General features: G+C 30.9%; 1 protein-coding gene across 4 annotated transcripts in view; it reads left to right on the top strand.

The window, feature by feature from the left end:
* LOC143225331 (muscle calcium channel subunit alpha-1-like) overlaps positions 1 to 13388 on the top strand; it is a 100243-nt gene that overhangs the window by 35450 nt on the left and 51405 nt on the right. For 3 of the 4 annotated variants that reach the window (XM_076454534.1, XM_076454535.1, XM_076454532.1), the window contains exons 13-19: positions 111 to 231; positions 1543 to 1619; positions 3759 to 3925; positions 6293 to 6317; positions 7354 to 7426; positions 8251 to 8434; positions 10675 to 10804. In XM_076454534.1, the coding sequence (XP_076310649.1) occupies positions 111 to 231; positions 1543 to 1619; positions 3759 to 3925; positions 6293 to 6317; positions 7354 to 7426; positions 8251 to 8434; positions 10675 to 10804 (777 nt within the window). The remainder of the gene's footprint in view (positions 1 to 110; positions 232 to 1542; positions 1620 to 3758; positions 3926 to 6292; positions 6318 to 7353; positions 7427 to 8250; positions 8435 to 10674; positions 10805 to 13388) is intronic. The other variant, XM_076454533.1, reaches the window with a different exon arrangement.

Here is a 13388-nt window from a genome sequence, read left to right as displayed (position 1 = left end):
AATATTTTACATACTCACATTTTTGATTAGGTTAGAAATTTCAGTAAGTACTTTATTAAATATGGATCAAAATAAAAGATTTGCCAAAACATTTTTCTTGCTGATTTTAGATCCTGACGGGTGAAGACTGGAATCTTGTGATGTATGATGGGATCAATGCCTATGGAGGTGTGGGGTCTCCTGGAGTGTTGGCCTCCATTTATTTTATCATACTATTCATTTGTGGAAACTGTATCCATCGTAACATTATTAAGTTACGATTAAAATTGAAACTGTTTGTTGTTGTTATTGATGTTGATGTGTTTAAAGAAAGAAAGAACTATTTTTTCTGAAGAGTTTGAAAAGTAGCGACAAAACCAAAGTGGGTTATAGTGATTTATTTTTTATTACTTTTCTTCATTCATATCTTTAATACATCTAATGCTGATTTTTATTGGAAGTTAAAAAAATAATTTGCATTACCCATAAATATAAGAAAGGTTAAAGCCATTTGACAAAATATACAGTTCAAAAAGTAAAAGCAAATTTAGATAGAGAAAAATTTAGGACTCCTGCTAACACTTTTTTCTTTTCACGATTTACAGGGTAATCAGGGGAATAATTAATATCTTTAAAATTAAAGTTTGATTATGGATAAATCAAGTACTTTGCTCTTAAAACTTTTTAATTTTAGTGTTAAAAAGTATGTTTTACTAGGTTTTTTTTACATTGTCAGGTAGGTACAATTGAATATAAATTATTTTATTTTGATTATCAAATAAGGTAGTAAAACTACCAGTTTTTCACTTTTGGCTATTTAAGTTAATTGTGGCTATATAAACGTAACTATATTTTTGGTTACATTTCCTTCAAATTTTACCTTTTAAACTTGCCAATAATTTCTGGTGCTGAAGCAAAATTGGTAGAATTGTTTGGTTTGTTTTAATTTCAACATTTCTAATTCTGTTAGAAATGGGCCTGGTATGGCCAGGTGGTAAGGGAGCTCAACTCGTAATCTGAGGATCACAGATTCAAATCCCCATCATACCAAACATGCTCACCCTTTCAGCTGTGAACGTATTATAAATTTGTGGTCAATCCCACTATTTGTTGGTAAAAGAGTAACTCAAGAGTTGATGGTGGATGGTGATTACTAGCTGCCTTCCCTCTAGTGGACAAAATTGAAAAACAAATAAACAACTGTTAGAAATAACTTTGAAATTTAAATTTTTCAGAAGCAATTTGTTTAATTTAAATCTTTCAGAAATTATGAGTGATGTCTATTCTTTTACAGTTTCTAGTAGGTGTTTTTCTACTAGTGTATTGGAATTCTAAATTTAATGTAGTATTCAGTGTATAAACTTCATGTTTATCATAGGTTGAAATTTGAGGCAATAATCTAGAAAACAAATACTGTGACGAATATGATGTTTCAAGCAGCACTTTGAATAAACCAAGAAAGTGTAATTTAGAAACAACATAGGAATTAAAAGCTAAAAGTGTATTTTATAGGATAGCTGGTGTAAAATCAAATAAGTGAAAACATCTTAACAGTTCTCCCAGATATTTTGTTGAATGTATTTTTGGCTATTGCTGTGGATAACCTGGCTGATGCAGAAAGCTTGACAGCTATTGAAAAAGTAAGTTGTACATGTGTCTCCTTTATTTTTAGACATTATAACATCAAATTTACATGAACATACCACAGAGCGAATATGTTTTTATTATTGTAATCATAATTTACTAATTTCTTATTTTTTTTCTTGTATGATCATATCAAAGGATGACCCATGGGTGAGTGTAATTTTAAATCTCTGATATTTTTCAGTGATTGACTCCAAAGACTTGTGGAAATGTTTTTTGTCACTATTTATTATCTTGTATGTGTAATCTTGAAATGCATGACTGTTTTACAAATCAGCATGACATAATATGTTGTATTATCAGATATTCTAGTGGTTTAGTGTTCTTTGTTGTTTGCAGAAGTTTTCATCAATGTGTTCAGCACGTAAGGTATTCGGTGGTGAATGAGAATGCTTATTTTGTGTGTGTTAAACTTTCAGTACTTGCAAGGCATTTTTATCATTGTATTTGCTTGCATGAAAGCAAGGCTACATAAACTATTTGTAATTACATATTCTTATAAACGTGTCCTTACTATAATAACCACAGCAGATTAAAGTACTATCTGTATTTATACTTTTGTTACATTTATATAAAATTCAAATGTAAAAGGGCTCGGCATGGCTATGTGGTTAAGGCACTCAACTCGTAATCCAAGGGTCTCAAGTTCAAATTCCTGTTACACCAAACATGCTCGCTCTTTCAGCTGTGGGAATGTTATAATGTGATTGTCAATCCATTATGATCTGGATAAATACCACCCATACTAGACGTATGGGACCTGGGACTGAACTCCAGCTTAATGGATGAGATGCAGGTTAATTCTCAGCCGTCAACTGGTACCTTTCATACTGGGAAAGGAGAATGAAACAACTGAGGTAAAGTGTCTTGTTCATGGAAACATCGGCATGATGCAAACCAACCTTGAACTTTTGACCATCCAACTAGGAGTTAGAAACTCAATGCTGCTGAGATATACTGCATTCCATGAGATTTAACCATGACAAACTAAAATATAGTTCTTGTATTCAAAAACTTCACAAATACAGAAGCTAATGTCCAAATTACTTTTCACCTTAGGATACAGAAAATTAAAAATAAAATTATTATTTTTCTGTTGAAAAACTTAATAAAAATTACTCAACTAAATTTTTATATCTAATGTATAAGCATACTCTCTCATTTGTTGTCTGTTTCATGGTATTTAGCAAAAACGTTTCTAAACTCAATAGATTAAAAATAGAACAGATGTTCAAAACATTAAGCTTTTACCAAAAGTGGAATAGTTTTTATACTTCATGTGCCTCAACAATGTAAACCTATGGTGTTTAAACATCACAAGAAGTCTTGTAATAATGATCACTATTGTTTTCCTTATTTGCAGAATCCAACTTGTAGTGAAGAAAGTGTATTAATAATATTTCGCTCCTTTTAAATTGACATTACTAGTTTTTTGCTCAATCATAGAACTTTTAGTCCAGATTAAGTGCAACCCTAAAACGAAGAGTATCTCACAATTAAAGATGCATTATGATGTATCAAAATGTAGGTCATTACATAGGTGGTTACTTAGATGTGGGATTGCATAACTCAGTAGCTTCATACTGTTGAGACATAACTGGAAGTCAGTGAGTACGTAATTTGTCTGCATTATGCCATTGTTTGCTTGAGCAAGATGCTTTAGACCTATTACTTTAGTCTATCCAGCTGTGTGATTGATACTAGCTGTTCACTGAGGACTATCCTGTGATGGACTGATATACTATCCCAGGGAATGGATTACCAGTCTCATCTACTTGTGACCAGGGTTCAAAAGCACATGTCCTGCAAAGGCACAATAAGGATTTAACTTTTATAATTGGTTATCTACACCTAAATATATAAATAACATTTTTGAGATCAGCAAACTAAAGATTTAGAGCCAATATCAATGATTTGAGGCTGTTTGCCTTTAAAAATTATTTACAGGCACAAATCTGTGTGTTGTAACTAGATTCTTTAAGTTATAGAGTACTGATTATGTATTGGGATTTGTCTACAGGGAGAACTAGGACATACAGAAGTATTGTTTAAAATTTATTTTACCAGAAAGTTTGATTCATATTGTAATATTGTTCGAGATGTAAAACAGTTTTTGACACCAATGATTTATTTAGGAGGAAGAAGAAGAGGTTGTAACAGAGGCACAAGATTCTGGACAGAACAGTGAGGAAAAAGAGAACAGGAAACAAAGAAAGAAGAAACAAACTAATCAAGAAAGTGGCCAAGCTGGGGCCAATAAAATGGACACTTCCTTGATAAACCATGCATCAGGTTTAAGGGTGTACGTTTTTATACAGATCACCCATTATCGAATTGACACTGAATAATTTAGAATAACAGTTACGGTAGTTTTTGACAGTCACATTGCCTAACAAAGTATTCACTCCATGCAAAGTATCCACATTTTGTTCCCTTTTGAGCTTGTAAGCATGAAATATTCAAATGAGATTTCATATTTAGAATCTATACAAACCACTTCAAATTGACAAAGCTGAAAATGCTGAAATTATGTAAATAAGTTAGTTTTCAAAGAAAATTACAATACTTTTAATTACATAAGTATTCAACCCCTTTGCTATGATGACCCTAACTAGATCAGGTGGAACAAATTAGTGTGAAAGATTAATGTAATGGTTTCTGTGTGTAATAAAAGTGGTTTAAGATTACTTGAAAGAAAATGCATCTGTTCAAGCCACAACTCTCATACTGATATTACATACCAACCACAAAGACCAAGGGGCTTTCCAAACAATTCAGAGATAAAGAAATAGAGAAGAACAGATCAGGAGAAGGTTACAACAAAATGTTAAAGTCACTAATTATCACTTTGAGTACAATGAAGTCCACCATTAAGAAGTGGAATGTGCTTCATGCAACTTCATACTACCCAGATTAGGCTACTTCCAAACTAAGTAGGTGTGAAGCCAACAGTGACTTTGAAAGATTTACAAAGTTCTGTGTCTGAGATAGGAGTCAGTGTTTATACATTGACAGTATTCCAGTCCCTACACAAAGCTGGGCAAATGACAATAGAGAAGTGAAAAATAACCATCTTAAATCTCATATGGAGTTTGCAATAAAGGATATAAAGGATACTTCAGTCATATAGCAGAAGGTTTTGTTGTCAGATGAGACAAAAACTGAGCTCTTTGGTCTTAGTTCAAAGCATTACATCTCTCACAAGCCCAATACAGCACATCACCAACTCAACACCATCACAACTATCAAGCATGGTGGTGGCATCATATTATGGTGATGCTTCTCATCAGCCAGGACTGGGAAATTTGTCAGGATTGAGGGGAAGAAGGATGATACAAAGTGCAGGTTAATTTTAGAGAAAAACCTGCTAAGTCAATCAAGAATCTAAAACTGGGTCGAAAATTCACATTTCAGAAGAACAGTGCCCCAAAGCACAAGGCCAAAGCCACACTGGAGCAGTTTAAAAAGAAGAAAGTGAATGTTCTGAAGTGGTCCAGTCAAAGTCCTGACTTGAATCCAATAAAATATTTATGGCAAGACTTGAAGATTGCAGTCATCAGCAATTTCCAATGAACTTTTCAGGAAAGGGTTAAGGGAATTTATTTCATTTGACTTAAAGTAAAAATTGGAAAAACAGTCTTCTTGTTAAAAATCTATGCAATCTTGATAGAAACATTTTTAAACTGTCTATGAGCACTTATAACACCAGTAGCAACAAGTTTAGTAACAGCATTAAAAGGAACATAATTTCCAACTTCTTTATTGAATTTGGTTTCAAAATGTAAGATATTTTATCTCACACACATCTTCACAGATTTTTTCAGTACAAAAATGTCATCATGAACATGCACCTTATTAAATAATTCAAAACTTTTATCTCAACTGTTAAGCTTTTTCTCCATAGAAATCCTCACTGCGTTTATGTTGCATCTTTTTTGGCTATGCCAAAACTTGAAGCCTTTACATATATCGATAAAAAATCATCTGAAATAGCTATTAATTATTTTTGCTCATAAAACCACTGCCAGAAATGCCCTTCAAAATGGTGAAAATATTGTCATTTTTTTCCATCACTTTGAAGAGTGAAGAAAAAGTTGTTTTGCTTTCAAACTATTTAACATTTCTTACTTTTGGCCTCTTTGTTCTAATGGAAATTTTGTAATAGGGTAACATCTAAACTTATTATTATCAGAAGTTTTTAAACCTAAAAAGATCTGATTATTAACATGTTTTTTTGTAAACATATAGTGCATAGTTATGATGATTATTTAATAATAATTTTCATTAAATTGCTCTTTATTTTTTGTTTTGAACTTAGAAGCATATGTAAAGCTTTCTTATTTATTACTAAAGAGAGATTTCTTTGTCAAAATTTTTTTATCTGGATCATTCCTATTGTCTTACGTGACAAAAATATTTGTTAAAGGATTTATTAATCCAGTGTCAAAACCTATATTATCTATCTCATATAAAATAAACAATTTTTATTTGAAGTAAGATTTATAATTAGTCAAAACGTTTTCCATGTTATGTCTTGTTTCCTGTATTTTATATTTAATTAGCTTTTCTAGTAAAAATTAAATTCAAATGTTTTTTTCCAATTTTATTTTTATTGGTTTACATTAAAATCAGGTTTTTGTCTGACTATTTTGTTTTTCTTTTATTCTAGTTCCAAGGATAAAAGTAAAACAAGTGTAAGTGTTACTGAAATGGTATTATATAAAGCAATGCATAAATATTGCCCTTAAAAATAATTTCACTTTGTTTCAAGCTTAACAAATACAAGTATTCACAATACATGTTTTTTGGGAGTAGAAAATAAAATATGGTGTGGAGCTATTATTAAAAACAAAAAAGTAGACCTTAAAGAATTACCTTTTTGATGATGAGAAACCCACGTGGAATAGAAATGTATCTCAGAATGGATGGTATGGTTATTAACACTTTTATTGATAAAGAGAGAACAAAGTTTTAACCTTCCTAGGTCATCTTTAGATTAACAAAGAGAGTTTGAGAGAATTACCTTATAAATAGTTGCACATCAACTAAATATACTCCAAAATGTATGTACCTAAAGACTTTTAAATTATTATGCTTTCTTTCTAATTTAAAATAAATCAAATTATTTTCTGCATAGAAACTCAAAAGCTTACATGTTTAAAGATGGCCTGGCATGGACAGGTGGTTAGGGCATTTGACTTACAATTTGAGGGTTGCAGGTTTGAATTCCCATCACACCAAACATGCTCGCTCTTTCAGTTGTGTGTGTGTGTGTGTGTTATAATGTGGCAGTCAAGCCTACTATTTGTTGGTAAAAGTTGGCAGTGGGTGGTGATGACTGGCTGGCTTCCCTCTAGTCTTACACTGCTAAATTAGGGATGGCCCTCATGTAACTTTGTGCAAAACTCAAAAAACAAACAAATTTGAAGACAAAAGTAGAATTTATCTTTTAATTAATGGTTGTTCATTTAATTTTCATTTATTTGCATAATTTAAAATGTATTTTTTTTTCTAACACGTTAAACATCCTCTAGTAAGTATATATTTTTAACTCTCTCCCTTTTATGCATGAATATCATAAAGATTTTTTATGTCAGTTTTTATTGTATTTTATTTTAGACAATTTAATTTCTGTTAATTACACTAGTTTATGTGGGTGTGTTTGTATAGGATTGTTTTATTTTCCAAATAAAATTACTTACATTAAGTAGAATGTTAATTTTTTTAAAGGCTCATATTCAAATTAAAGTAGACCACTGCAGAAATGAAGGAGAAACTGATGAAGGGACAACAAATGATTATGGTAATTTTATATTTCTTTAATTGAATTTTATTTTAAATGTAGTGTCTATGTTTCTAGATGTGACATAACAGCTTATTAAATGGCTCTGAAATTATTTTTGTAATATAAACTTTTAGCTTATAGTTCTGTCATTTCTTGACAAATTTGAGATCTAATTACAGTTGTGTTCTCGGGAGGCCATGTCCTTTCGATTGATGTATTTGACCACACCCAAGAATATTAGCAATCTTTTATATGGTTGTAGGTTAACTTCATGTGCTTTAATACACTTCTAACTTATAATATTTTTTCTACTAAAATTTGGCACAGATATTATTTGAAAATATAGTTCATTATTAATAATCCTTTATAAATGTTTTTATTATGCTTGTGATCAAATAGTCTAGTAATTTTTTAACTTTTTCATCACTTTGTATTGACCTAAGTAACAATTTAGTAACATTCGTGGAATCTTTTTATCCACATCATAATCTGTCTGCTTATTGGATACCTGTTCATATATATGTATGTACAAACTTATCTTCAAATACAAATGATCTTTGCCTAAGTTGTTGTATTGCTTCAGATTGAAAATATTAATCTCCTAACATCCAGCTTATAATGTAACATTAACAGAATTGGTTTTAATGTTATTTCTTTTTAACTGGAAAATATGTGGTGATTGAGCTCTACACATAAATTTGAAACCTATATCAGTTATTACTGTAGCTAATTTATTTCAGATAAATATATATTTATTATAAACCTTCTGTCCGTTTTTCAAACTGTTTGTTTAAAAGTTTACTTAAGTTGCATATGCTGATGTCTACTTATAATTTTTTAAGAAGAGCATGAAGACGACGATGAATGTGCTGATGGTGAAGATGAACAGGATGATATAGGAGAAGAAGAGGAAACTACAACTGTTTCCACTGCCCGTCCACGTCGCCTTTCAGAAATCAATATCCCAAAAAAGGTTCATCCCATCCCCAAGTATTCATCATTTTTTATTTTTTCTCATACAAACAGGTGAGTATTTCTAGTTTAAACTGAGTAAAAGCAATGTTATTAAAAATGATTAATGAATTTCATTTTTTATATAAATTCTTAAATACCTACTGTAGTTTATTTTTATATTTCTCTAGACATACTACTAAGTGTTCACTTGATTACTTGGGTCTATAAGTTGAGTGTGTTTGTGCATTTTTTGTTAAGCTAACAGCTTACACTTCTTCTATTTTTATCCAAACAATATACCTACTTCATAAGATGTCAGGATAACAATAAAGACAAGAGCCATGACAACAGCTGCAATTACATAACATCAACAATTAAAGATATTCCATCATCAGTAAATTTATTAAAATAATCAACAGGAGAAATCTTCAGTACAGTTAACTGACATCAAAATATCATAAAACTGTGTTATAACATTAAGATATTCGCCAAAAAAAAGACTGAATAAATGGAGGAGAGAATGTTGGTGTTTCTGTTAAGGGTTGGGTTTTTCATCATAATATGTAAACTTTATTTTATAAAAAGTTTGTACTCATTACAACCATAAGATAGAATGTCATAGTTTTCTTTATCTGAGAAACTTTTTTAAAAAGAATATTTTAATTTCCTAACACAATTTTATTATATTTTGACTATACTGAAAGTTTCCCTACTAATTATTCTCATACATTTGCTGATGATGGAGTACACATGATTCTGAAACGTTGCTGTGTGTGAAGCTAGTGTTAAGGTTATGTGCCAAATCAAGTTAAAAGAACAGTTATTTCTATTCAATTTTAACATTTGTTACTTTTAGAGCTATGTTAAAGGGTGAATAAAGGTTCAAACCTCTGTTTGTACTAATTTGTTTAACTTACATAACTACTAGTTTATATTAGACTGAAAATCCTTTTATTTTACAGGTAATACATCAAAGTATAATAAAACATTTACAGGCAGTATGTAGAACATTTATCATATGTTTATATTTTAGATAAAAAGAGAAGCACGTTGTTTTTATGTACATGCCTTTGATGCTAGGTGCAACAGTCATACAGCTACATACAGTATACTTGCATTACAAGAGCACCACCATACTAAAACTGAACTAAGCAAAACAAGTCATTTAACTATTTCAAGTATGTTAACAGTCGTAGTATTTTTAACTTAACGTTGTTGTTTAACTAAAAATACAGAATAAACATAATAATAAATAAATACAACAGAGTAACACTAACACACTAATAGTTCAATTAAATAATAATAATAGACCTTCAACTATGACAAAAAACTTACAAAAGAATGTTGTTATTCATAAAATGATTTTGTTAACGACACAGCTGATTAAATTAATTAAATATTAATTGATTTAAAAAGTAATAAAAATAAAATAGCTCAAAGTAATAGTTTGGTTTTGGTTTGTTTAGAATTTTGTGCAAAGCTACACAAGGTCTATCTGTGCTAGCCATCCCTAATTTTGCAGTGTAAGACTAGAGGGAAGGCAGCTAGTCATCATTATCCACTACCAACTATTGGGCTACTTTTTACCAATGAATAGTGGGATTGACCATCACATTATAATGCCCTCAAAGCTGAAAGAGTGAGCATGTTTGGTGTGACGGAGATTTGAACCTGCAACCTTTGGATTATGAGTCGAATACCTTAACCACTTGGCCATAGTGGGCCCAGAGTAATAGTAACACTTCAGTTAGAAAATAAACAATGAAAAGTTAATTTTGAGACACTGTGGCTGTGTTAAGCATCCTTTCTTTAAGGTGATATTTCTCTTACATCTTAAACATTAGTCAGTCAGTATATTTCGTCAAAACACTGCAGCTTCTAAAGGTACCCCCTCCCCCTTCAACACATGTTCTTCACCATAGTCACCTGCTCCAATACATGGAAGGGGCTGTGATGTGTAGCATTTTGGTGAGGTACATGGTACGTTTTTTAATACAACAGTTCTTGTTTAAGTAATGGGCATTATATAAATCAAAAGACAAATTTTTCTAGGGTTACAGGGTTTCTATTTCATTTTTATCAAGATTTCTTGGACCTACATGATTTTGGAACCTCATGAATTTTGTGATTATTATTTGTGATTATTATTTAAGTGATTTTTTGTTAATGAGAGAAAAATTTGACACTGTATGAGCACCTGGTGACAAACTTTCATAACTACCATTGTATTCTTTGAGCAAACCTTTAAACACAGTCTTAGATATTTTTGTCAGGAGCAGAACAACATGTAATCATTGATGTGGTACTTACAGGTTTCGTGTTTACTGTCATCATCTCGTCAACCATACTTACTTTGGTAACGTCATCCTATTGTGTATCATGATTAGCAGTGCAATGTTAGCTGCTGAGGATCCTCTCCATGCCTACTCTGATAGAAACCAAGTAAGTTACATAACAAGTTTTCACACAGCTGTAGGACACTGATAGAACCAAGTAAATTATGTAACAGGTTTTCACACAGCTGTGGAATACCCTTATAGAAACTAGATAAGTTACATAACAGATTTTCACACAACTCTGAAACTTTTATCAAATTGTCAAGGGAACTGTTTACAGGTCCTTTGTTACTTTCCTTTTTGCTATGATTTTTACAATTTCCCATTACCTAATATGAAATTACAAATGACAGGTGAGAAATGTATGTCTTACCAATGATTTATTTCAGCAAAAACTAATCAAGAAATAACAACTTTATACTGTCTAGCTACATGTAACACAAAAATAAGGGTAAACCTTCAGTATTTAAGAAACCAGTAAAAGTTGGATGATTATAAATATGCGTTTCTTACATAGTAATGGCAGCTTGCTTCACTTAAGACAGTAAAAATAATTTTATTATCAAACTTTGAAAAAAAATTACATTGAAAAACAATTGTTTACATAAAACCATTTATTTGCATCATGTTTGTAGGCTTATAGATATTTTTATAACAATTAGTAGCATTAACTTGATATCTTTACTGGTAGAAAGTCTTGTCATCAGTAAACATGAACAATAAAGAGAAACTGCAGGTTTTTAAAATGATCGCTAAATACTTTGAATAAATTTTGATTTAAAATAATTAACCATCTCAGGTATTTGGTATAATATGGATTTTTAGTATTATCTTTTATTTTAATACCATAATAATATTGCAACATATAGATATAAAATAACTTTGCATACTTAATAGAAAAAAGAAATTTATATGTTAACTAAAAACAGTCATATGTATAACTTGAAAATTTCTGTTGGTCATATTAATTGAATGTGCACAGAGTTGGGCCAAGGCACTGTTCCAGTATAAGAGAAGGAATGTTGACTATAATTCTGAATTTGCTGTGTGTGTATACATGAAATGTGGTAAGGGTTTACTAAAATATACAAGTCTGGTATAATCCTAAATTCAGATGAGCTACAAAGGTATTTCTACTCCATATATGTCTGTTAAGTGATGAAGTCAATCAGACTCAGACTCTGACAAGATGTGACAGAAGGTGATGTTCACTTGAAGAATAAAACTATTTTTGTCCAAGTTGTTTATCCACAATTGTTTTCAGTGTCCTTGTATAATGTGTCTGTTGTGTACTCTTCTTATTGTGAACTGTTTCTAAATCAACAATGTTAGATAAAATGAACATTTTGATGTCAGAGTTATAACCCTATGCACACCATTTAACAAAATGTCATGGTATTTGGCCCCACCCTTGTGCATAGGATTATAATTCAAAATTGTTAAACACTAATTTTAAATTTTATTTTACAGGATGAAATTAAATGTTTTTGAGATCTACATAACTGTTCTGAGATTTTGTTTTTATTGTATATCTCCATGAAACAAACAAAGAAAATTTGTTTTTTTTTTTACATTTGAGGGCAAAAATTTACTTCATTAATCTTACAGCTAAATCCAGAAAGATACTTTTAAATGTACTTTGTACCTTTGTTCTGTATAAACACTGAAAGTATGTCACAGTTGTTAACTTAATCAGTGACCATTAAATTCTGTCATTAAAGACCAACTGTTGTTTCTTATAAAGTGTTTCAAACAGAAACCTAACATATTGTCATTATATAAGATCTGTCAATCTTCACTCTAATTTTTTTTTAGTCCATGTGAAGAATGAATTTTATCATGTGCACCAGCATCAAGGCAATGTGTGGATGTGCTCTAACAGTTTTTTTTGGGAACGTTGGATATTTTTTTACCATTGACCCTGTTGGATCATTAGACCACTTTGCAATGCTACCAGTTGTTTATTTAGGCGTTAGATCTGTCGAATGCAAGGGTTAAAGCCGTCAATGCATTCCGACTCCTAACCATTACTGAGGATGTGCATGGCACTTAATTGGTTGTTATATGTCCATGCAGCTAAGAGGGATACTGGTTATTTTTACTGCTAAATGTTATGTAGTGAACCCATTTTGTATTAGCAGGATTAAATGTTGTTTCTCTCTTGATGCTACATGAGTTCTTTATCAACTGAGAGAGATGGTTAGCCCATATTTTAACAACACAAACTGTTGTAATAATGCAGAGCATACAAAGGTTAGAGTGTAATATTCCAACTTGCTGTAGACTTATAGTGTGTAAAGGTTATGTGTCATTGTTTAAAATTTGGGTAACTGTAGCATGTGTTCCTTTCTTAATATGCTCTACAAAAACCATACATTCATATAGGTGACAGCAACATACCCATCACTATGCTGAAAGTCCTGGTAAACAAAGATTCTTCATCCATTTCAAAATATAAGTGAATAACATTAGCATACTATTATTATGCAAGACTAGTTTCCCATACAGAATTTTATCTCTGAAATTCTTGTATAAAGTTTATACCCAAGTAGTATAAACAGATAAAGATATTCATTGTTTATATGACAAACTGGACATTTATAGGGGAAACAAAATGATAAAAACCTTAAAACCCAAGCACTTTTGAAAGATGGACCTTTCTTCTTTGCGGACAAATTGTGAAAATAAAA

This window comes from Tachypleus tridentatus, chromosome 9 (genome assembly GCF_004210375.1).
Source record: "Tachypleus tridentatus isolate NWPU-2018 chromosome 9, ASM421037v1, whole genome shotgun sequence".
Lineage (NCBI taxonomy): Eukaryota > Metazoa > Arthropoda > Merostomata > Xiphosura > Limulidae > Tachypleus > Tachypleus tridentatus.
Note: the sequence above shows the minus strand (reverse complement) of the source record. Positions and strands in the feature narration are given on the sequence as shown.